Source organism: Aythya marila, assembly GCF_965140915.1.
Source record: "Aythya marila genome assembly, chromosome: Z".
Classification (NCBI taxonomy): Eukaryota; Metazoa; Chordata; class Aves; order Anseriformes; family Anatidae; genus Aythya; species Aythya marila.
This window is the reverse complement of record NC_139080.1, coordinates 4,950,159-4,975,823: the sequence shown is the minus strand read 5'-3', so window position 1 is coordinate 4,975,823 and position 25,665 is coordinate 4,950,159. Positions and strand designations below refer to the sequence as shown.

General features: G+C 35.4%; 1 protein-coding gene across 1 annotated transcript in view; it reads right to left on the bottom strand.

Annotated features, from left to right (window-relative positions):
• Nucleotides 1-25,665, bottom strand: part of RIT2 (Ras like without CAAX 2) — a gene marked incomplete at its 3' end in the record, with an annotated part of 202,377 nt that overhangs the window by 123,345 nt on the left and 53,367 nt on the right. Inside the window, exon 2 of the mRNA XM_082782828.1 lies at nucleotides 11,846-11,902. Within this exon, the coding sequence (XP_082638954.1) occupies nucleotides 11,846-11,902 (57 nt within the window). The remainder of the gene's footprint in view (nucleotides 1-11,845; nucleotides 11,903-25,665) is intronic.

Genomic DNA, 25,665 nt, shown 5'->3' with positions numbered 1-25,665 from the left:
CTCAGGTGTTCACAGCTTTAGTCATGTCACTTCCAGGACCATTGAATCTTCTCCTCAATTGCCACCTGTAGTGGGTTTACATGGCAAGGTTTTGGTAGCAGGGAGCCATAGGGGTGGTTTCTGTGAGAAAGATCTAGAAGCTGCCCCACGTTGGGCGCCAAAAAAGACTGTCGTGGTTCCGCTCGAGTGGGCAGCCGAGCTCCACCACAGCAGCTCTCTCACTCCCCCTCCTCAAAGAGGAATGGGGAGAAAATATGTGAAAAGGGGCTCAAGGAATTTGAGATAAGGATGATAGTTGGTAGAAGTAACGGGCAAAAATATGTGCAGGATGATTGTTAGGAATGTACAAGTTGTGAAGAATTTAAGAAAGCAGTAACTGTGAGATGTTAGTGTGGTGAAGGGACGAGGGGTGGTGTGTGTGTAAAATGTCCACCTTGTCGGTGCTGTGATGATGTTATGTTTATTTTGGTGTGGTGAATTCTTTTTTTTTTTGATGTAAGTGAAGTTTGTGAAGGTTGTTGTGATAATTGTAAAGTAAGAGTATATTGTGAGTAATCTTAAATATGCTTTTAACAGAGGCGAGGGGTGGAATGTAGTGGGTTTACGTGGCAAGGTTTTGGTAGCAGGGAGCCATAGGGGTGGTTTCTGTGAGAAAGATCTAGAAGCTGCCCCATGTTTGGGAAGGGCCCCATTGTTTTCTAGATCTGAGCCAATAAGCGATGTTGTTTTGCGCCTCTGTGAGAGCATATTTAAGACAGGGAAAAAATGCTGCACCACACAGCAGCCGGGAGTGAGAGAACAGCCTTGCAGGTGCCAAGGTCAGTGTAGAGGGAGGGGGAGAGGTGCTCCAGGCACCGGAGCAGAAGTCCCCTGCGGCCTGTGGTGAGGACCATGGTGAAGCAGGATGTCCCCCTGCAGCCCATGGAGTACCACGGTGGAGCAGGGTTCCATGCTGCAGCCCGTGGAGGAGACCACGGTGGAGCAGGTGGCCCTGCACCGACGGAGGCTGCCGCCTGTGGAAGACCCCTGCTGGAGCAGATTCCAGGCCGGACCTGTAGCCCGTGGAGAGGAGCCCACGCAGGAGCAGGTGACCTGGCAGGAGCTGCTGCCCGTAGGGGAGCCAGGTTGGAGCAGTTTGCTCCTGAGGGATGGACCCCGTGGTACGGACCCATATCTGGAGCAGTTCTGGAAGAGCTGCTGCCTGTGGGAAGCCCACGCCGGATCAGTTCATCAAGGACTGCATCCCGTGGGTGGGACCCCACAGCACAGGGGACAAGAGTGACCGAGAAGGAGCGGCAGAGAAGAAGTGCTGTAGACTGACCATAACCCCCATTCCCCCGTTTCCCTGCGCCGCTCGGGGGGAGGAGGTGGAAGAGGGTGGATGGGGGGGAAGGTGCTTTTGGTTTGCTTTTTCCTTTGTTTTCTCACTTCTCTCACTTGTTAGTAATAGGCAATAAATCTTACTATCTCCTCATGCCGAGTCAGTTTTGCCCGTTACAATAATTATTGCATGATTTTCTCATCCTTATCTCAACCCTTGAGCCCCTTTTCACATATTTTCTCCCCATTCCTCTTTGAGGAGGGGGAGTGAGAGAGCGGCTGTGGTGGAGCTCGGCTGCCCACTCGAGCGGAACCACGACACCACCTAATGTTTACTAGGATGGGAGGCATTCTGCCCTGCTTTATCCCTAATAACCTAGGCTTTCATTATAATATTTGACATTTGAGAATACTACTCCCCGGACTAACCTGAAATATAGATGTTAGGGTAAATATAGATGTTAGGGTGAGATGAATCATATTCTCACATACTCCTATACATTTATGTTGCAAAATAGAGACCAAAACCTGCCTGCAACTTCACCGTTGATTATAGCTCTGGATACAAACTCTCCTGCCTTCATGTCACCAACCAGATGGACACTTTACTCACACTTAATGCCAGGCTAGATCTACAGGCTAGGAGCTGAATTCTCCTGATTACATGAGTGGCTTAATCCAAAGGAAGTATGGATAAGAAGCTCTACTAAAAGTCCTACAGTTGCTTAGAACCCAAAGAGGAACTGTTGTCCCAGTTTTCTATGATAGGCCGGTGTTTGGAGTATCGCTGTAAGCCTTAAGACCCAAAGTCCTCACCTGTGATAAAATGCTCTTCCATAGATGAGCGTTTTCTTCAATAAGAAAAAAGGATTCTTCACCTCCTTTTGCCACCTCTTTTTCTTAAGTGAATCAATTAGAAACTCGGTGAATCAAAGCAAGGTAAGGTTTGTTTGATTGAGTCAAATCAAACACACCAAACACACCAGCTGTTGAGATACAGGTCTTTAGCTTATACAAAGCTATGCAAAACAAACAAAAAACCCTATTTTGTGCAGAACAAAAAAAATATTTTATAATTATTTCTATCCTTGGCTGACCCTTTCTAGACTCTAGATATGGTAGATATTATCAAAGAATTCTAATCAAATCATGTAATTATTATTACTACTTATTATTATAAAATATACCTCAGAAATATTTTGATGTTGTCACACTTATAAGAAAAGGCTTTCCCCCTCCCCCTTTCTGAATTTTAATCTATCTAACTAGTGCTTGCAAATAGCAATTACAAGGGCACATCTATATACAGTTTTTGATTACTTTTCTTCTGTGTTTAGCAGGTACGCAATTACACTAACAGATGTCTAGGAGGAATAGAAGGGTTATAAACTGTGCTTTGATCCTCCATTGACACTTTTCTCAGTGGAGGAAAACAGATGTTCAAAGCAGGAATATATCTTAATTTTAACACAAAGAAAGTTAATGGAGGATAGATGATGAGTATGAACAATTAACAATTAAGGGGTAGAGTTTTATGTGACCAAGCACCATGGCACACCACAGGAGAAACACTTCTCTCTCCCATTCCAGCCATGGTAGGCCAATGTCAGGCAGAGATGTCTGGGAAATAAATAGAGTTTTTCATCCATTTGCTTGCTTTATGAGATGGGAGAAAGGGAAGCCAGATCACAGGCCAGACCACCAATTAAGGCCATGCACATAAGATAAAAGCTCTAAATGAGAATATAAAGAGTAGAGACATAGAAGATCAACACTCCATTTGCATCTTTTAGAGATTGACAGATAGCCCAAGGAATTTCGTACAGTGATTTTTATTTATTTATTTATTTTTAATTTTTGTTTGGTATTCTCTCTTAGCTTACAGTTATTTGCATGTCAAGAGTCTTTTTAAACTGGAAGCAAAATGTTTGTTTTTAATAGCCTTTCACAGCTTTTTTCCCTCCAATGGTTTTCCTTAAAATTGTTTTTTGAATCCACCCACCCTTTTGGCACAAGTTATTACCCCTATTCTTGCGAACAGAGATCAACTTGAGAAGGAATATTGGCTCACAGGCTGCTGTCCGAGAGTAACTCTGCATGAGAGTAACTCTGACTCAATTGTTACAGCTTTCTTATCCCAGAAGGAAAAGATTTCTCCTCTTTCATCCCCACTTAGCTTGCCATTTTACCACACATGGTTCTACACCATCCTTTGTGCCACTTCTGGAGCTTGTTGAATTGTTTACTAAAATGATTCAATTCACTAACCTGGCAAACAACTATCTGGTACTGGTGTAGCTTGTTTGTCTTCTCGACTACCCTTGTATAAGCTTGCAAAGCTGTCTGATGAATGCCAAAGAGCCAATAAGACTGGGAGCAGGACAGAGCATGAGTGATGGACACAGACAGATAACTGCACTTCCAAGACTACTCTGCAGACCCAAATGCTATTGAAGGTATTCTGATTAACCTTCAACCTCCAGGCAGGTGTTTGGTGAAATGATAAGGTGGAAATGATAAGTGTAGGAACAGCTCTCTGGGTCACTGACTCCCTAGAAAGCATTTGCCTGTCTGCTACTGTTTATATGAGAGATATTAGCCAAAGAAAAATACAGGATTAAGTACTATTTTCCAAGTTTCTGAAAAAGCTAAGTGACCATGAGCTGTCACCTGGTGTAGACACCTCAAATAATTGCATGATGAGTTGCATTTCTAAGAAAATACTACCTACTTAAATCATGGCTAAATTTGCACAGATCAGAATAACAATTACTGCTAACACAATCTCATTCCATAGGAAACAAACAGAATGGTGAAACTAACTGAAGAATATTATGAAAAATATGTAGGTGTTTGTTAGCTCTATATGCCCGTGAAAGAAAATACAGATATGACAAAGAGGCAGTAGACATTAAGTGTGTGTCCAAGATTTTTAGATGCAATTAATCTCAAATATATGCAGAGAATTTAACTGGCTGTTTTGGTTCTTTCTTACATGCAGACTGTTTAGTACTGAATAATTGGTTTATCAAAGCAATGTCCCAAGAAAGAAAAATTTCAGCAGACCTAGAGATCATGTATCTGAGCAAGAGAGAATATTTATATGGGGTCAGCCTGTTTCATCAGTGAAGAAAATACCGCAGTTCCCAACAGAGGAAGGGTCAAAGAAAATAATGAAAGCTTGAGCTTAAAATGCACCCCAGCTAGAGGATAGAGCTGAGATTGAAATATTGAGAAGTGATCAAACTGTTATTAATCTGCTACTTAGAGGGGTAACAAGCATCTTTTTAAATATTACTTTCCAAGAGAAAAGGGAGTATTGGGTGGGCTCTGGGTGGGTGGGCTCTGGGGAGGATTTTTTTTTTTTTTCCTTAAATCACAGAGAGAAAGGTCTGCTATGATTTTCCAGTCTCTATCCTCTGTGGCTTCAAAGAATTTCTATTTTCCTTCATGGCAGGATATAATAACAGCAGTAAGCAGAAGGTATGTCATTGCCTTATTGAAATCTAAATTAAATGAACATTTATTTAATTATTTATTTCTTTAAAACTACTCCCTTCTTTTCTATTCATGACTCTTTTTCAGTATTCCAGTGGGAACACCTGTGCTATCAGGCATGTGCCTTCTCCTTTCTTTCCTATCATAACATGGATTCTGCTTAACAAATCCCACTGTGAATTTCTCTCCCTTCACTGTAGGACAGTTATCCATACACACAGAGTTGTCATCAGGATCTCTGAAGACCCTTGTTCTTACAAGCTGTCATGGAAGGTACTGTGATTCAGACTCAGGTACCTACATTTAGCTACAAAATAAGCATCAACATTCAAGGTAACTAAAATCCCCTTACACTTAATAGTACTATGGAAGCTATAAATGTCCACATGTAAATGACCATTGTTATTTGATGTGCTCTGAGGTATCTTGCCTGGCACTCAACTCCTGGACTAGAAGGTTTCTGGACCCCCACAGGTCCCATGTTACATCCAGGGGGGCAGATGACAATGACACAAAATCTGTAGGAAACCCACAGCCTTCTGGATCAGGAACTTGAAATGAGGTAGGATATTGCAAGACATGTCAAATGGTTCCAGAATCCTGTAATAAGGGAATTAAGCAAAGACCTAACTCATCCTTAATCCCATATATCCAGAGCCAAGATACACAGATCACATGTAGACACTTTAAGTTCCTGAATCTGAAGCTCAGTCTCAGCATAGTAAATATAATTTCCGTTTTCCCATCTTCATGCATGTAACTAAAAATGCTTTATAGAGAGTGTTAAAATCTTACTGTGACATATTATGCAGATAATACCAACAGAAAGAAAAATAAAAACTAGTAATAAAACACAAGTTTAGGAATATGGTTCAAACACACACAGCAGTATTCTTATGTATTCTCCATTTGTCATTTTATATGATGATGAATAAGGAACACAAACATAGGTAATTTAGATAGGTCTACACAATCAGTCCGAATACCCTTGGAGACATCTTTGGAGACAAATTGTACTAATTCCAGATCATTTTAAAAGAGTTGTTTATCCAGTGTCCAATATGGATAATAAATCTATGGACAATTATGAAAGACTATGATGACTATTTAGCTATAAATCATATGAATTTTCCAAAAGAAATAATAATTTCAGAGCTCAAATCCAATTGCATCTTGCTTTGTCCAGTCTAGACATTTTACCTTCCATTCAAAAATGAGAATGAGAAAAAAATTAGGGATGGAGTATAAATATATATTTGTTTTAGAAATGGTTTTTAGCACTGTGTACGTACCTAAAAATGAATTTGGATAGTACTTTTGTAGCAAGATGCCCCTCTCCTGGTACAATGATAGTGACCCATCTTTGTCTTCTTTTACTCTGCCATTATTAATGAAGTTGTATTTCCCTCGCTTTACACCTTTCCATTATTATACCTTGAAAACAGATATATTCTTTGTTACACATTTTTGCTATGCATTATATATAATGCTTTTCAATCACATCATATCTTTTTTTTTTTTTTTCACAAATTCACCCGCACATTTACCACACATTTCCATCATCTTATTAAAGATGAGTTTAAACGTGTTTTATTTAATGCTTTGGTGAATGCATTACTTGTCAGGAAACCTCATGGAAATTCATGTGCTTAATGCTAAAGTGCCTCCTATCGCACACCCATTTCAATTAAAGTGTGACATTGACACAGCCTTAATGCCCTCAACTGCTCATTTGACACAATCTCATGCAGTGATATCTCACCAAAACAGGAAGCTGCTTTCGCATCTCTTTTGCATTATGTATTCATTTTAGGATTAGTCACATGGCTAATGAGCATCTTGGAGGCTGTCCAGTTTGCCACACTATGTCATGCTTCCTTTCCTGCCACTCTACTTGCATTAACTCTCTGTGATATTGCCAAAGACCATACAGAGTGTAAATTGCTCTTATCCATTTGTTCCAGAAAATGATCACATCCTCTGCCGCTTAGAAATTGTTCTCATTGTTGACTACAATTAAATATTAAATGTGCACTGAAATCATTTTATTTCCATGAAGTGCTAATGTTTGAAATTTTGCCCACATACAGTTTGTCTAATACTGACATAATTTCTTCCTTTTTGTCTCCTTTTACTTACAAAAACAATGTTTCTGTCTCAAAATTCAGAACTGGAATGTTTGCGCCAAGCCTAAAATATAATCATTATTATGATGAATTCCACTTTATCTTGAAGTGGAAATAAACTCAAAGTGACAGCATTATAAATAGCACTTCAGATATCATTTAACTTTTTAATCAATGTTCATTCTGTTAAACAAATATTAACACAATAATTCGGATATATATGTGTATGCAAATTTATTTATGCCTCTATATGTCTACATTTATAATTTCCTACCATCTTATCAGCTTTTCCAAACTTAGACAACCAGCTTATAAAACAAAAGACAGCTTTACATATTAGAAGGGACTATTTATTGTAATCATTTATTTTGACACCACATCTTTGATGGACATTGACCAGGGGACTTCTCTGAATAAATTTGTATTGGAACAAAAAAGTACCACTCACATAAACAGAACAAAATGTAGCTTTGCCTCTCAACCAAAAAATATTGGACTTTCCATCACACCATCCAGTAAATTCTTCAACTGTACAACTACATCTATAAATGATAGACGCAGGTGAAAGAAAAACACAGAAATGATTCTACTTCTATTTGTGTAGCTCTTTCAGGATCAAAATTAATATATTTGAAATATATGTATGTATTTGACACACAAATCTATGAACGCATACATATAATATTGTATAATGCAGAAACTAAAATATAATTTTATCCAAAAATCTGCGTCACCTTACAGTAGCAGCAACATTCTGTGATCAATTCTTGTTGATCCCCAATAATATTTCAAACATGTCAGTGGATAACAGAAGAAAAGTTATAAGCACAAAACACCATTAAATTCCAATCGTGTATTTCTACAAGGGGTATGAGTTGCTGTAGAAAAAGAGAACTCCAATGCATTACTAACATAACCTTGAACCAGAATGAAAAGAAATGATATGGAAAATACATTTTTCTAGGGACTGTCACAACAAAGGGAAAAAATATGTCTCTGTTTTTTTTGAAAGCTATTTGATTAGTACCGCAGAATGTTTAGGACAAGTTACTCAGTGTGTGTTTGGATGGAAGTAGAAGTGGGAAAAAGAAGGATATTTGGCATTATATTAAAATAAAAGGAGTCCATATTCTCTCTCTAGTCAGTAACAGTATGCGATTCTCACAATAGGCTCATGTAGGACTAAACAAAGCAGAAATACATTCTCTTCTTTAGAGTCTCCTTAAAGTTCACTGTCTTATCAGTTTACAGAGAGGATATAAAATAATAAGGACAAAAATAAAATCTTCCAAAAACCTTCCAATACAAGTTGATTGCCCACAGGTATGCTTGAATGGAGCCAAGCAGCAGGTCAAGACATAAAATTTATTTTCTATACCAAAAGAATTTAACTTCAACATATTTTTTATGATGGAAAAATGTGAACTTTTATGGCATAAAACATGAAAATCAGTTGGCAGACATTTCTTTTTCAGTCAAAGCAAAAACTATTGTAGTAACCATTTCAGGTATTTAGTATGTTCCTAATAATTGCAAGTTGATCATACTAGATGTTTTTGTGACTTTAAGAATGGACTGAACCTGGTGTGGTTTTGCTTTTCACGTAGATTACCAGATTATATCAGTTTTGTGCTGATGTGTTTTGGGAGAGGTTTATTTTCTCTTGTCCTTTTTTTACCTATACACAAGTGTATTTCCTAAGAATCTACAGAAGTAAGAAGCAGCTGAAATTATTCCGTTCCCATGTCAATGTTGAAGGTGGACAGAGGAAAGTTAAAGTGGACAAAGTGGTTATAGTGATTTAGCAGCCTCAGGGGCCTTTGAAGTCTTTCCTGTAAAACTGAAAGTGATAAACTTCTGGGGTGTCAAAGACAACAATGTTATTTACAAAGGTGCTTCCAATTCATAACCCTACCAATACACAGTATTGGTACAGTATTAGGACAATGGTTAGAATAGGCCACATCAAATGTAAGGCAGTACAGTATCATTTCTGTCTGTACTACCTACTTAAATCATGGCTAAATTTGCACAGATCAGAATAACAATTACTGCTAACACAATCTCATTCCATAGGAAACAAACAGAATGGTGAAACTAACTGAAGAATATTATGAAAAATATGTAGGTGTTTGTTAGCTCTATATGCCCGTGAAAGCAAAAGAAACTTTGGGCCTGATTATAAAGTTTAACTGCAGCATAGGACACTCAATATGTTGGTTAATACTAGAAATCTGTGCCTTGCCATTTAAACACATTATAGATCTTACTTATTTATTTAGTTTGTTGTTGTTGTTATTTCCATAGATTATCACCCTCTCAGTGGCACTCACAGAAACTGTTATTCCTTTAAATGTCCAAAGACAAATAAAAGCACAAGTAGGCAAAATATGTTATTTTCAAAGAAGCACACTAAAATCTAAGGTCAGGACATCTAGAAGTTGTTCAGGAGAGCTCAGGAGTTCCACAAATAGGATACAATATTCCAAGGAATAAAAATGGCCTAAAATGTATGACAGAAAAGAAAGTCTTTCGTTATGTCTTTGATTTCCAGAGACATCCTTAATTGCAGGCAGAGCTGAAAGCTATGTTCAGTTTTCTGCTTTGCTGTTCTGTTGGAGTGAAGCATATTTCATACCTGACCTGTTTTTACTTTCTTGGACTTCTGTATGCTAAGGGAAGCAGAACAATGACTGTCTGCCTATTCTGCCTCAACTGTTCTGCCTCAACATGCTACCTTCCCTAAAGGTACATGAACTTTTGGTTTGTGGCAAGCATCTCCTTGAAACCTTCAGGGAATCACTTCCCCTCCAGTAACTCCTGTTATCAGCACAGTCTTGACCCTGGATATGCTCATTTTGGATCACCTTTCTTTCTGATATCTCAGAAAATTCTCTAGAATTATAAAATCTTAGTAGACTGATGGAAAACAGTTCTATTATGCCTGCCAGCAGAAAAAAACAGTGGAGATGAATTGTGTGACTTGAGACCTGGACCTCAAAAGTTGTAATAAAATTCATAACGATACAAATATTTTTGGTGTACAGAGATTTTTAAATGCATTCTAGATGTTATTACAGGTAAGTTAACAAATGATTCTGTCTATTTGTTGTTGTTGTGGTTTGTTTCTTTGTTTTTGTTTTTTAATGTCAAATTTTGAGGGAGCATGCCATAAATGTATCTAGCAGAAAATATATACTTAGCCCAAGATACTTGGGCTGATATAAAGAGCAGATACTCTGCTGTTTAGCACATTTTAGAGTATGAATAGAAAATGAGCCTTTCTCAGGATGTCCTTAGCATGTCCTGAGACAGAAATACTGAACAGATAAATCATACTTCTCACTACTTTCTCTGTTTTCTATCTCCCTCTCTCTTCTTCTATTTGAAGTGTTGGTTTTATTGAGTAGGGGCTGTCTTTTATTCAAGGAGACCTTCCTTCTGACTAGGTCCTCTAGAATGCATCATAAGATTTCCTTCTTTTTATGATTATTTATTATTCATATTGTGGTAGTGTCTAGAGACCAATAAGTTAAGATTATGACAAGATGCAATATATAGATAAATACAAGTGGCAGGCAGATAGTCATAAAGATGGGTGTATGCACGTAACTTAATGGCTTCCATAACTACTAATTTTCCTCTTTCCAATTAAATCCAATGTGTTGTTGTTGTTGTTGTTGGTTTTTCCTGATTTCAACAAATAATTTTGTAGCAATTCCCTATTAGTTTTGCCTTCTTTAGAGCTGATAAAACTATTTTTATTTGTATATATTTTTAATGGCTATAAAAATACTAGTGGTGTGAAGAGTTGACTTTTTTTTTTTTTAATTTAAATATCACCACTTACCAGGAGTTAATATTCATGGAATGTGTAATACTATGGTAATGAGAAATTAAAATAAATCCTATCATTAGCTGCTCTACTTACTTACGCAGTATCATTGTAGAGGTCAGACCTGTGTATGAAACATTTGAAAATTTCAAGGATAACAGAAAAAAATATTTTGGTGTAAGCTGCTTTTCTGTTTTGTATTGTTTTGTTTGTTTGTTGACTTTTTATTATTTTTTTTTCCTAAAACAATCCCACTTATAAACCCTTCAAATTCAAGGCTTTTTTTTCTTTTTTTTTTCTTTTTTTTTTTTTTTAATATCAATAAAGCTAACTAATAAAGCTACCCTTAAGTGAAAAAACATCCGGTTCTGCTGATTTCTGTCTTGATTGCACACACACTTTTTGCTACATTTATTTATACTAGTAATTATAGTAGCGACCAAAAGATGATCAACAGCATAAATGAAAATTGGTATTGACAACCACTCAACATCACAGAGTCACACAATGGTTGAGCTTCATCTCAGATCCTGTTTCCAGCTCTGAATATCCCCTTGTATTTCAACCATTTTAGATGCTGGTTAGCATCTAAAAATGATGATTTTTGGGTATCGTAAATACATATTTATTATTTCAGGTTGTTATGCAAATAAAACAAATGGAGTAGGGATGCCAGACAACAACTCTAGTATAATAAATTCAACAGGTGCTCTATTTTTACAGAGAATGTAAACTAAGAGTTTAAAAGGGGAGAACAGTACTACAATAAAAAATAATTACATATATATATGTGTATATATATATATATATAAGAACCACTCTTCAGAATGGAGTTCATATCTTATTTAGGTATAGTATGTTGAAAGATTTTTTTACGATTTCAGGAAGAAGTGACTATAGTATGACCACAACACAATTTCATTGTCATCACAAACATAAATCTAATCTAAAATATATAGATCTTGATTCTATATAACTGTTATTTAGGAACAGCTTTTTGTGGTATGGAAATCTCAAGTAGGTGGAGAAATTGAAAGGAATGAAGAAGTTAATAATCTTTACTTACCTATAGTTGGATCATGATAGTCAGGGAACCGGTGGCTTATAAACTGCATTGTCATTGCTGGGGAGCAGAAAGACAAAGGGAAGGAAAAGGAGTGATATTACTATCTTCAAATGACAACAGAGAAAACAACAGAGAATTCACCCATTCAAGTATCAGCTTAGAAAGTGAATAAACATCTGCCTCGTATCTACAGAGACAAGAAAGTATTTGTATTACAGTGATATCTAAGCACTAATAAATAGCAAATATATATTATAAGTCTTAAATTGTTCCTTTTTAAATTTTATTTATCAGTCGTTCTATGTAGATGTATGTGGTGGTTTCACCCTGATGGAGAGCTGAACTCCACCAAAATCACCCTCTCACACCCCCTTCTCAAAGGAAGATGAGAGGAAGACAGTATGATGAAAAGAAAAAAGCTCACAAGTTGATAAGTTAGCTTACTTAAAGAGAAAGAGGAAAAAACCAAGAAAGGGCCATGCAGAAACACAGAAAGAGAGAAAACAATTATTCTCTACTTCCCATCAATACGCATCAAAGCCACTCTTGTGAATTTACTCAGGTGGGCAGCTGAGCCCCACCACAACTGCTGGGAAAAAAATAATAAATCTCTTCAAAGGCAAAGGGGGAGAAAATATGATGCAAAAGGCTTGCAGTTTGAGATAAAGACAGAGAGATGACTCAGAAATTATTTTCATGGGCAGAACAGACTCAGCATAAGGAGATTAACAAAATTTATTGCCTATTACTAACAAGCTAGAGAAGTGAGAAACAAAGAAAACAAACTAAAAGCACCTTTCTCCCATCCACCCTGCCCATTCTCAGTATACTGCCTTGTGCTAGAGGGAGTCTTGATGGTGTACCAGTACTGCTTAGCAAGAGACAAAACATGGTGTGATACCAGTGCTGTTCTACCTACTAATGCAGAGCACAGCACTGTCTGCACCACTGTGGGGAAAGTAGCTCCATCCCAGCCAGACCAAGTACAAAGTTACATATTTTTAATACTTGGTAAATGCTGTTAACCCCAATATTGTCTCTAGAGGAAAATCACTTTGGTAATTTTTTTTTTTTAATACTACCCCAGTTGCATCATAGTCCAACTTAACTAGGTATTCTGGATAGTATTTACACAAATCAATCATACTTGTGCATCAGATTTATTGTGTAATACACTATTATTAAAAAAAAAAAAAAAAAAAAAAAAAAAAAAAAGTATAAAGATTTTGATCTTTTAGTTTTTAAAAATTACATGCTGCCATTCAGCTGTATTTATGGTGACTATGGAAGAGGCCTCCCTGAGGATAACTACTGAAGTTTTCGCCACGGCTGCCAAACCAATACATAAACACATAATAAAGAAACAAATCACAATGTCTGATTGGAATTAAAAATAAAAGGTTTTGTTTATTTTTGTAACAAATAGAAATTCCTAATAAACTTAAAATCCTAAAATTCTCCAAAATTGTAATAAATATGCTGGAAACTAAGTGTTATAGTAATATATATATATATATTTGCACTTAGCTATATCACAATTTACTAAGTAGCATTTAGTCATAGACCCAGGATGGAAGAAATGTAGCTTTATTCACACAGAAATTTGAGTTGACTGGAATCCATGAAAATGTTACAAATGTTCAAAAAAAAAAAAACAAAACACATACACTGGGGTTAGGTAGAGGTGACTGGTCATAGGCTGAAAGTCAATATAACTATTTAAAGGTATGTTTCAATTAGTTAGCTGTTTTAATTGCTATACAATATTTAAATGATTGGGAAATGACACTAATTGAGGGAAATTAATGAACCTGAGCATCTCACAAACTAGCTAAGGACTCTAACCATCTTATAATGAATCCTTCCTTTCTCAAGTAAATTTTCAGTTATGTTATACAAAGTGAAACAAATCCAACAGTCAAGTTAACTCCAGCTGAAATATATAATGTTTTCTGAAACAACATGGACTGAAATTTCAGCAAATTTTTAAAGAGAAAAAATGTCTACCTTCACATCTAACATTTCTTTACTAACTGAAACCTGCAATTGCTCTATTTGAAGGACCAGTTTAATGAAATCTATTGCTACTTTCCCTTTGGAATAAGAAAAATATATGGTTCAAACCCTACCCCCTGCCTCTGAGAGACAGCTGACAGAAAAACAACCATCTGTCTTTTGTTCCAGAACTTCAAAATATAATTTAGAAGTCTGAATCTTAAAAGTTTTCATGTTTTTTACAAACTGTCACCAATTGCTTACCCAATTTGCTTTCTGATTCATTTAAGGAATACCTAACTCATGCAGCAGACAAACGATCCTGTTAACCACATACAGCTTGGTTTCTTCTGAACAGATTGCTTTACCTTTGAGTATCTCCTAGGTTCAGAAATTTTAGGAAAATTACCTGAGCCTTCAGGAAAATTGCTTTACATAACTTAGAACAGGTTTTTTCTCTGGACACATAATTCCAGTTTATGTAGCAAGACAGAAGCACTCATATCCTGTCCAACCCTAAGTTTCCAACATGCCACCTAAAGTTAAAGAACTGAATAAGCACAAAAGTTGCCCTGAGTATTCAATGGTCATGGTAATACCCTCATTTATCAGAACAGAATCAGCTGAAAGGTAATGGTTTCAGCTTCAGCTAAAGGGAAAGGTTTCTCTGAGGAAAAGACCTTCAGCAGTTGAATACGTGAATTCCCTTTGCTCAGAAACCAGGGGTGGGGGGGAGTATAGAACATAACATAGATTTTAAAAAATGTTCCTTGTTTTTTAAGTCAATTTCACAATTTATTTATTTATTTATTTATTAATATATATATATATTTTTTAAATGAATGCATTAAAATTTCAGTATAGCATCTATGGGGCCACTTTACCAAAAAAAAAAAAAAAAAGTATTCCATCTGAATTACCCTATCTGTCAGTCACAACACATTAAAGCAAAGATGAAGTTTTGTGTTTCTGTCCTGTACATCTCAGATACCTTGAACAGCAGAGGTTATGTACAAGAAATTCCACATTTTGCAAATTCTGTGTATAAATACACCCATTTTTAAAACAGCATTGGTTTAGTTTAATGTTTTTCCTTATATTAAAAATAAATAGATAAGTAAGTAAACAAACAATTAAATAACTAAATCATAGAGTTAAGGACATAGTTTTACAAAATTTTACAGACAAGATGTATTAAACATTTATTACCATGTTAATAAATTATTGCATATTTAGTATAGACAAATATAAATGTTAAGAAGCAGCATTATAAATTCATAGTAATTCAGAGAGGGTAACTGTGCAAAAAAAAAAAAAACAAACAAAAAACCAAACAAACAAAAAAAAACTTGTTCAGCCTATACATATTATCTGTGTGCAGTGACACTGATATTTTCTATATTATCTATTGTCAGATATATTATTTCCAAGTACTCTGTATATTTGGACACTTTGATTTCCAGGACACCTGTTTGTTTCATCATGACAGATTTTTAGGCATCTCCATCTGATAACTGATAGCAGTTTATGAAGAATAAAGTCATGCCTAATGTGATCTGCCTAGTTTGCTCAGAGAGGCAGAGGCAGCTAGCAGAAATGCTCTTCATATGGTTTATGCCTACATATTTTGAGACTTCTGAGGGCCTGAACCACAAATGAATTCTATTTGTTTCACTACCTGCTGCTTTTCCTTGCCAAGATTTTATTATTTATTTATTATTATTTATTTATTTATTATTTTATTTAAGCAAACTACTCTTTATCTGATCTTGATCTTCTTCCTTTCGGAGCCATGTCTTTTTCAAAAAAATCTGTTGTTAAAACTGAAACTGGAATTCTCAGAGGATAACCAGAACTCATGATAAATATTTTTCCTCTTTCCTGGGACAACCTAAATCAATAGATTAGCTACATCCTGATTAAATCCACAGGATCTAAAAAGAACGAAATCATTTGGAAGCATTATACTGACTTTGCCATAACATGCAAAATGTCAGCCACTGGGATTTAGACAATTTCTCCCTCTCAGAACACTGGGCGTGCACATACATCATCAAGCCTTGCAGAGGAACAGGTTGCACACAGTGCTCTGCAGGCAGATCTGGAAAGGAATGTACATCATTTAATGCCATGTGCAACAATACTGATTTTTATGTGCCTGATCCTTGTCTCAGCACAGAGCTGATTTGGCTTAAAATGAACCTGGAGAACTACAAAATTTTAGAAAGATGTTCACTGAATCTCTCCACTCAATGAAACGTCTTATGTCAGCTGGTGGGGGAAACACTGAGTAAAACTCACTCACATGTGAATCTCGGCCTAAAAATACTTCAATGACAGCTCTTTGTCAAGGGTTTGGCCCCCAGGCCCCCTCCTGATCACCAGGGTAAGAAACCTCTGATTCCTTTAGTGCTTGTCACCTACGGCAAGAGGATTAGTACCCTCTGAAAGAAGTAGGTTACATGGCTTTGTTTTCTCAGACAGAAGGAATTAATATATTCTTTATTTTATTATTTTATTTTATTTTATTTTATTTTATTTTATTTTATTTTATTTTATTTTATTTTATTTTATTTTATTTTATTTTATTTTATTTTATTTTATTTATTTTGGCACTGGATTACGATGTGAAATAAGGAAATTGGGTATAAAATGTGGGAGTTGGAACACATCTTCTCCTGTATGTCCTTTGATATAAGAAGCAACACTTTCCATTAAACCCTACTGAATGTTGGTGCAGCAAGCATTTTTTAAGAGCATGTGTACCAGGTGTACCCTATGACAAAAAGGAATGCCTAGCTTTCAGCTGGAAAGCCCTCACTCTGTGAGGATGGTGCACAAGCAAGTCTGAGTATCAGGTCTGATGTAGAACAACAGCTGTGTTCAGATTTACCAGATATTCCGCAATCTTGGCTACTGGACATGGAAGTTAGTTCTGAATGACTGTTAGAAGTTGTAAGAATGCTTCCCAGACCAAAAAGGGAGCTCAGTCATCAATGGTATGAAACAGTGGAAATCCAGATGGAGTTCAGGGAATTAAACTGGCTTATAGCCAAATCTGTCTGCGCTCCCCAGCAGGTCAGCTGCCTCATCTGGGATATGCTGGCTTCTTTACTGTCATCAACAGCAGAGCCAAAGTCATTTTTCAGAGAGAATTAATTCTGAAAATTAACAGGAAAATGATATTGGCACTCCATGGTATTTTATAAAAATTATATTATTGAAACTTCCTTTTTTTTTTTTTTTTCCTTATCCATGATCCCTTTTTCTTTCAAACTAACAATCACAATTAATGAATTGAAACCATCATGAGATACTGTTGTGATTATTTTCCTTTCAAAATCCAAATAATACTGCTGCATGATTTTACAGATCTATAAATTAGATAACTTTAACTCTAATATAAGCCACACACAAAGCCACACACTGTATCAAAATGTGGCTTTAAAGCAGGATATTAAAACAGAATAAATTGATAAAACTGATATTTGAATAAATACATATGCATGTACAAGTGGAGTCAGATAAAAAAAAAATAAATAAATATATATGGTAAAGAAAAAAGAAAAAAAGGAAAAATGAACCTTTAAATCCATAGCAGATATTGTGAAATGTTTAGAATTGCAAGTTTAATGAAAAAAAAAAAAAAAAGAATATTTTATAACACTGTGAAGATATTCCATTTAAATAGGGCATGTACATCACCTGGCAGCTATGATAAGTAAAAGGATTATTGTTTCAGATTAGTAGTATTTTTATATCCATCTGTGGCTAAGTAAATGCAGATTGCCCCAGATGAATAAATATGCCCGATATGCATCGGTAACTATATAACTTCAAAGTTCCCTTCTGTTTTCAAAATAAAAAGAGGAGTTAAGATCATGAATTTCATTTTCTGTTGTTTCTAGTTAGGTTTATCCAACATTACTTAACCATCTAGAAGGTATACTATACCCATGTTAACACTGAAATATATGTTTTTTGTGAATAATAAACTTATTACTCTCTGTTACTTTCTATAAAATTCCTGTGCTTTTCTTAATGATAGTTTATTTACCTCCCAGTAGGAAGTATTATGCTAAAGTTTTATTATTTATTCTAAAGCATTTTTTTGATGAGTGCAGGTATGTAGTTCATGTAAAGAAAGGTATTAGTTCTTAAAAGCATGTGTGCATTTATGGGTACATAGGCTAATAGAAAAAAATAATACCCACTGCCCTGAGAGCACAGAGAGTACAATTAATTCCACGGTCCTCCTAATTTGTTCTAAATTTGACTTGTACCAACAGCTTTGAATGTAGTCCTATCCAGACAGGATAGCAGGTTGCGAGCTTACAAAATAATCTTTATGACAATAGTATCCATGATGTCAATATCTTATCCTGAGCTTCTTAGCCCTCTCTGTTCACCCAAGAACTTACACATATTCAAACTCTGGATGCTGTGTGTGATCCCATATTACTACATTTTCTAAAGAATCTTTACATTCTTTATAAAATACTGCAATCTCTATAGTCTAATAAAATGACCACAGCAATTGCAACTAAGATATCTGGGCATATAACCACATGGTTAATTCATTTTAGTTTCTTATGCAGATACACTGTTCCAGTCGGTGCATCCTTAATTTGGTTTTCATAAACCAGTAACAAAGATACCAGAATAGATAAGGGGCTGAAAAATAATATAATACAGTAAAGTAAGTGGACTTCTAGATTAGTTGACAAAGATCACGAGAAAAGGAAACATGTAGCTATTATTAGAGAAGGTGGCAAACAAGCCTAAAAACAGAAAAGCAGAACATAATAACAAAATATGCACCAGTTGATCATAGAAATTATAAAGTGATAAATATGCTAAAAAATTAAGAGACATTCTTGCCTCCACCGATTTGTAATATTAAATAAATCTGTAGAAATATGGCCAGGACATGTTTAACATACCTGATTTTACTCTTTTGGTAAGATGTTTGTGTATAACTAAAGATGTAAAATTGTTACTCAATAAAAGTCACATTATTTCAACAAACGAGACAAGCATTTATTTTATTTACTATTTTACTATTATTTACTATTTTATCCCTGAAGTACAGGATAGTTTGAACAATCTTGGTCTTTCTGATGGATTCAACTCCACAAGAGCCCAGGTATTTAAAAATGTATGCTCTTTTTAAATGTTTTTGTTTGAAAACTGGAACCTTCTCTTTCACTGGTTTGGAAAAATGATAAACATCCTTGTGAGTAACTCTTTCAGAGCTCATTCCTGATTTTTTTAGATTGACTTGTCAAGTATTAAGTCATTTGCAATCATCCTTTTGCTCATTGAATTTTATCGAATCAACTTTGTAATAATAATGTCTAAACATACACATGATGAACAGTAGAAGCAAAGAGGAAATACAGTACTTTTTTCCAGAATCTTATCTGATCTCTGAATTACATTAACACTTAGAGGAACTTTGAATGTGTGGAGACACCAATAATGCTAGAAAATGCACAGGAAGAAAAAAATAGAAGTAACGGAATAGAAGAAGTTAGGAAAATAAAATCTAAATACTCTAAGTAAGTCTCAGGAAGTCTCATGTACTTCATTTTCATTTTTTTGCAAGTTTAATAAATGAAGGTAAAATAAAACCAAGCAATGAAAAAATTATTTGTTAAAGGGATACTTTGCCATGAATGTGAAGGTAAGATATAAGTTATGAACACACTTATGTTGTAAATTTGAAAATATTTCTAGTCAGAAGATGAGGGATTTACTGAAATTGACTTCAAGCATGGATAGAAGAGGGAAGAAACCTGTTTTATTTTAAGGTGCTTTGTAAGTTAAAGGATTGCCTGGAATTAGTGATATTGGTTCTTTTGGAGAATTTTGTCCTATAGTCTCAAATTAAGTAGTGAAGACATTAATTTAACACAAGATATTTTAACATTGGTAACACCTGTAACCAGGTCTTTAACTAATGTCAGTAATGGAAATGGATGGTTGCTTTCCTAAGATACTACCTGGTTTTCATCTCAAACATTTTATAAAAATCCTCTTGCTTCTCAGGGGGAAGCTTCCATATGGAAAACATTGCTTTGTAATCAAGACAATTTAAATGACCGTATGTTTATAATATACTTGTGTAGAAAAAAAAAAAAAAAGGAAAAAAAAAAAAGGAAAAAAAAAAGAATTTTAGAGAGCTTCATACACAATTAAAGCATTCAAAGACAACCTATCTGCACTCTGTTGTTTTGTCCAAAATTTTTTGCACTCAGGTACTGCACAGTATCTTTTTTTCTATGCTTTACTAAGAAGTCTGATGAAATATGTAATTTAAGCAAATAGTATACTTCCCGAGCTTATTTATTATTATTATTATTACTATTATTACTATTATTATTATTATTATTTTTATTATTTTTATTTTTATTATTATTATTATTATTACAGAATCACTGAATTTCTAGGTTGGAAGAGACCTCAAGATCATCGAGTCCAACCTCTGACCTAACACTAACAGTCCCCACTAAACCATATCCCTAAGCTCTACATCTAAATGTCTTTTAAAGACTTTCAGGGATGGTGACTCCACCACTTCCCTGGGCAGCCTGTTCCAATGCCTAACCACGCTTTTGGTAAAGAAGTTCTTCCTAACATCCAACCTAAAACTCCCCTGGCGCAACTTTAGCCCATTCCCCCTCGTCCTTTCACCAGGCACGTGGGAGAATAGACCAACCCCCACCTCGCTACAGCCTCCTTTAAAGTACTTATAAAGAGTGATAAGGTCACCCCTGAGCCTCCTTTTCTCCAGGCTGAACAAGCCCAGCTCCCTCAGACGCTCCTCGTAGGACTTGTTCTCCAGACCCCTCACCAGCTTCGTCGCCCTCCTCTGCACCCGCTCAAGCACCTCCATGTCCTTCTTGTAATGAGGGGCCCAAAACTGAACACACTACTCGAGGTGCAGCCTCACCAGAGCTGAGTACAGGGGGACGATCACTTCCCTAGCCCTGCTGGCCACACTGTTTCTTATGCAAGCCAGGATGCTGTTGGCCTTCTTGGCCACCTGAGCACACTGCTGGCTCATATTCAGCCAACTATCAACAAATACTTCCAGGTCCTTCTCTGCCAGGCAGCTTTCCAACCACTCATCTCCCAGCCTGTAGCTCTGCTTGGGGTTGTTGCACCCCAGGTGCAGGACCCGGCAGTTGGCCTTGTTGTGCTTCATACAGTTGACCTCAGCCCATCGGTGCAGCCTATCCAGATCCTCCTGCAGAGCCTTCCTACCCTCAAGCAGATCGACACACACACATAGCTTGGTGTCATCTATTATTATTATTATTATTATTATTATTATTATTATTATTATTATTGTCATCGTCATCGTCATCGTCATCATCATCGTCATTTATTTATTTATTTTTCATCTGTGGATGCTGCATTTAGACCACAGAACATTTTAGAATGAACAACTGACAGCAGAAGTCACCTGAACCAAAACAGGGAGTCCAAATGATGAAATAATGTTGTTACCATCAAGTATTTCACACCAGTGTGAAATAAAATTGCCAAAAAAAAAAAAAAAAGCAAAAGTTAGAGAGGTTATTTGACACTGGTAGAGAGATCGTGCAAACCACCAGCATTCCATGATGCCATATAGCTAATGTAGGTTATATGGATACCAAAACCCTTATTATGTGGGAGTATGTGTATGTGTCCCACTGGAGGAATCCAAAATCAATGGAAATACCCATTTCCTACTGCTGTAGTATGTGTTGTGTTAGATGGACACTGAATGTGGTTGAATGTTATATTTACCAGAAGGTATATAAGTAGCATTTAAGGCATATCTACTTGTGTTAAAAAAGATGAATGAGAAGAAGATATGTGTTTTACAGAAGTAATTTAACCTGTACTGGGAAAGTAAATAGAGAATTATTATTTATTCTCTCACCATATAAGGAATCAAAAGAATTATCAATTAAATATCTATTAATAAAATATTTTTCACACTGAGTATAGCTAATTGCATGATTTTCCCACGACATGGAAAAGGCAAAGTATATTGTTGGATTTAAAAAAAAAAAAATTTAGAAAACAAATGTTCAAATAAACTCAAAGATCTTAGCCCCGAGGTTAAAATACTGCCTTCAAACTGCTGGAGGGTGTGAAAATATTCAAGAAATTTACTATAGTTTATCTTGTTCATATATTCTTCCCAAAACAGCCACTACGAGCTAGATTCACTGATAGGATAGAGGCCTAAAGTCACTGTTGTTCTCATTTGGTAAAACGATTTTTACATTGTTATTCTCTGCAAGAAATAGAATGAGAGCTTTACTACACACTTTCAGGAAGGGATGCTGCAGAGTTTTTGAGCTGCAATTATTAATTTTTTAGCAATTATGATGTATTATTTATTGTGTGTTAGCTGTGAAATGACAGCAAGCTAAATTTTATTTCTCTGTATTAAATTCATTCTGGAGTAGTGGAAAAAAAATATATATATATATATGGCTGTTGATGTAGCATGGCTTTTTACACTGTTGCTAAAGTGATAGGTTCAATTACTGAACCTGATGCCCCCAGCAAATAGTAAGTAGCCAACAGGCAGACTCTGAAAGCCAAAAGTCTTTTAAATTAAATCTCCCTGGTACTATTAGAATAAACAAACAAATCCCCAGATGCTTACATTTTAAATAGAGATAACTCAAGCTTCTAGGACAGCCAGAACAGAAACAGAGAAATCTCCTGTGTCCATTGAGTTACTAAAGATGAAGACTTCTATGTTTGACTTCATCTTGGCTAAAGACCGAATCACAGAAAACACTGGAAAGGCTTCTGTGGTCACCAGGAAAATTATTTCCATCACCTCCAAAGCCTGTCTTATTTTGTTCTTTCAACAGTTTATTTTCAATATTGTTGCCTTTATGATGTTCATCTTCCCTGCATGACCATGTTCTCAGTGGTGCTGGTAGCAAACCAGAGCTACTTGTTGCCCATCCACAGGAGCTTATATCCTCAGTTTCAGATTTTTTCAACTGTCTGATTTGCTTTTTGGGTAACTTCACATTTATCAGGCTTTTTTAGTGTGTGTGTGTGTGTGTGTGCACGCGCGCGTGTGTGCATGTGTGTGTGTGTGTCTGCTCCTCACAGTAACCTCTCCTTAAACTGTGTCTGTCAGTTCTGACTTTCACTATCTTGTATCCTTTTTGTCCGCTGGGAATCCACACTTTCTTGACATGAATTTTGTGAGGAATTTCTTCAGAGGATCCCAGCTGATCCCTTGTTCCCTTACTATAAAAATAAAATAAAATAAAATAAAATAAAATAAAATAAAATAAAATAAAATAAAATAAAATAAAATAAAATAAAATAAAATAAAATAAAATAAAATAAAATAAAATAAAATAAAGTATAACAAGCAACCAAAACTACTAGGGAAACACAATAAAATTAAGCCTCAAGAGCTTAAAAATAAAAATAAAATAAAATATTTTTAAAAAAAGGAAGGCAAAAAAAAAAAAAAAAAGATAATTTATAACAGTTGAATTGGGATTGGAAATTTTGTTGTCTAAGCTTCAGAACAAGAAAAAGACTATCTCATGTTTTGTACCTTTTACCACTGTAAAGTAAGAGCAAACTGGAGGTGACAGAGTGAAGGGACAAATGGCTTCCTTTGGAGAATGTACACAGTTTTGTATTCTTTTTCTCTTCTGTATCAGAAGGAAACAAAGGATTTGATTCAGAGTTTTCTATGTTGTGGCAATATCTACCACCAGGGTAAAAGAATCTATCTGCCTGAGAAAGACAGATAAAAAAGGCAGGAAAATAAATAAATAAATAGATAAATAAATAAATCCTTCAGTTGTTCTGGTACCACTTGGAAAGAATAAAATCATTAATTGTAGAGCATCTCAAATTGATCTTTCTCATTTACATTAGGCGTAAAGACACGAGTTCTTACTACTTGTATTCAGAGTGTGGCCAGTGAAAAAAGACACATCACTTACTGGTTACAGCTGTCTAGAAGGGGCGGAAGGACAAAAAGAGAAATTGAGCAAAACTTCACTCTGCACTTGAGAAATGTTAAAAAAACCTTTAGCAGAAGTGCTCTCACTAAAGAAAAGTTCTCTGTCCTGTGAATCAGCAAATTCTAGTGAAAAATGGTTTTATTAAAAACTTCTGACTTACTTCAAGACTCAGTTTCTGGTGTAGTCTAGGAAGGCAGAATGCACTGCATTCTAAAAATCATGGTAAAAATACTGTTCAGTGTTTAAGGAAACAGGGGTGCAGAATAAATTTGTATTTATTCCCCATGTAAGAGACATCATTGTAATGCAGTACAAATTAACAATAATGACAAGGTAGATTGCTGCCACTTATGCACCATTTCACCCACAGTATCTGCTTGACCCCCACCAGAAAGGTCTCCCACAAATACACCAAGCATTCCATACCTAGTTTAGGCTACAAGATTTGACACGATGTATTAATAAACAGAAAATAATGTCTGGCAAATGTTGCTCTTAGAGCATTTTCCCACCCTGTTTCTTCCATCAAGTTAAAAACAGTAAGAAAAGTTAATGTGTATTCTACTGTACTTCAGCTGGAAAATTCTATAGTACCTTAAGCCTGCCATTAGTGAGCAATCCAAAATCTAATGACATAAAAAGGTTCTAAAGCAGACTCTACTATAATGTGATTTTTAAAACAGAATACATTGAATAAAGCTAGATAAACTCAATTTTCTAATGTTATTTCAGAGAACAATAAAGAAAATCCTGAATTGTTACAAATGGACATATTTTGATTAAAGTCAATGGATAAATCTCCTAATTTTATAAAAGTACAGCAAACAAGAGAAATATAAAGGCTAGTTCTTTATAGAAACATGCCCTGGTTTGTAGCTACCCATCTCAAGCATTATTAGCTCACTATGAAAAAGACTTTCAAGAAAAGATAAAGCTGTTTCATTCCATGGAAAGAAACCTCTCAGCAACCACATGTATTTCTCTCCCTTTTTTTAACTGCTGATATGTGCCACATAATGATAACTTGTGATGTTCTGGCTTGGTCTACTGCTGTTTCAGGGAGTGGTAAATTGGCATTGTTTGCAGGTTTCCTAACATAAACTATCGGTTAGCTCCTGTGATACCTTCTATAGGAAATTATACCCCATACATCAAGCAGTGATGAATTGGCAGTGACAGCATCTGTATTTTCTTGTCAGTGGGAGAACAGTTTCTATTCTGTAACTGTGTACCAACTCTTGTGTATTTCAAACCCATGGTCTGGAAAATTGATGACACATCAAAATGAAAGACATAACTCTTTCATTTAACTCCTCACAGAAGTCATATTCTGTGCTAAAATGCAGTTCACTTTTTTTTTTTTTTTTAATTAGTTTATTCATTTTTATTTTCTTACTGACCCTGTAATTTCTAAAAATATCAGCTATTGTTATATCTTGTAGAGGATAACATCCAAATTCTCAGGTACTGTCATTATTCAGTTCCCTTCAATTTAACAGTGTTGGGGTGTCCTTGTTGTCCTTGCTGATCTTCACAATGACCATCTGTATCTCTCTCAAAAATTCAGATTTGTTTTTTAAAGGCATTGGCGATTAAAATGATGAACTTGTTTCCTGCTTCTCAATGAACATTAAATGAAATGAAAATACCTCCTGGAATGAAAACCAATTTGGTTGAAATTCAGGAGAGTAAGCTAAAGAGAGTAATAGTAAAATTACTGGTTTTGTTTGATAGTATCATAATTATTGAAAATATCAAATAAATTTATTATTTTTGTTGTTAAAATAAAATATATATATATAAAAGAAA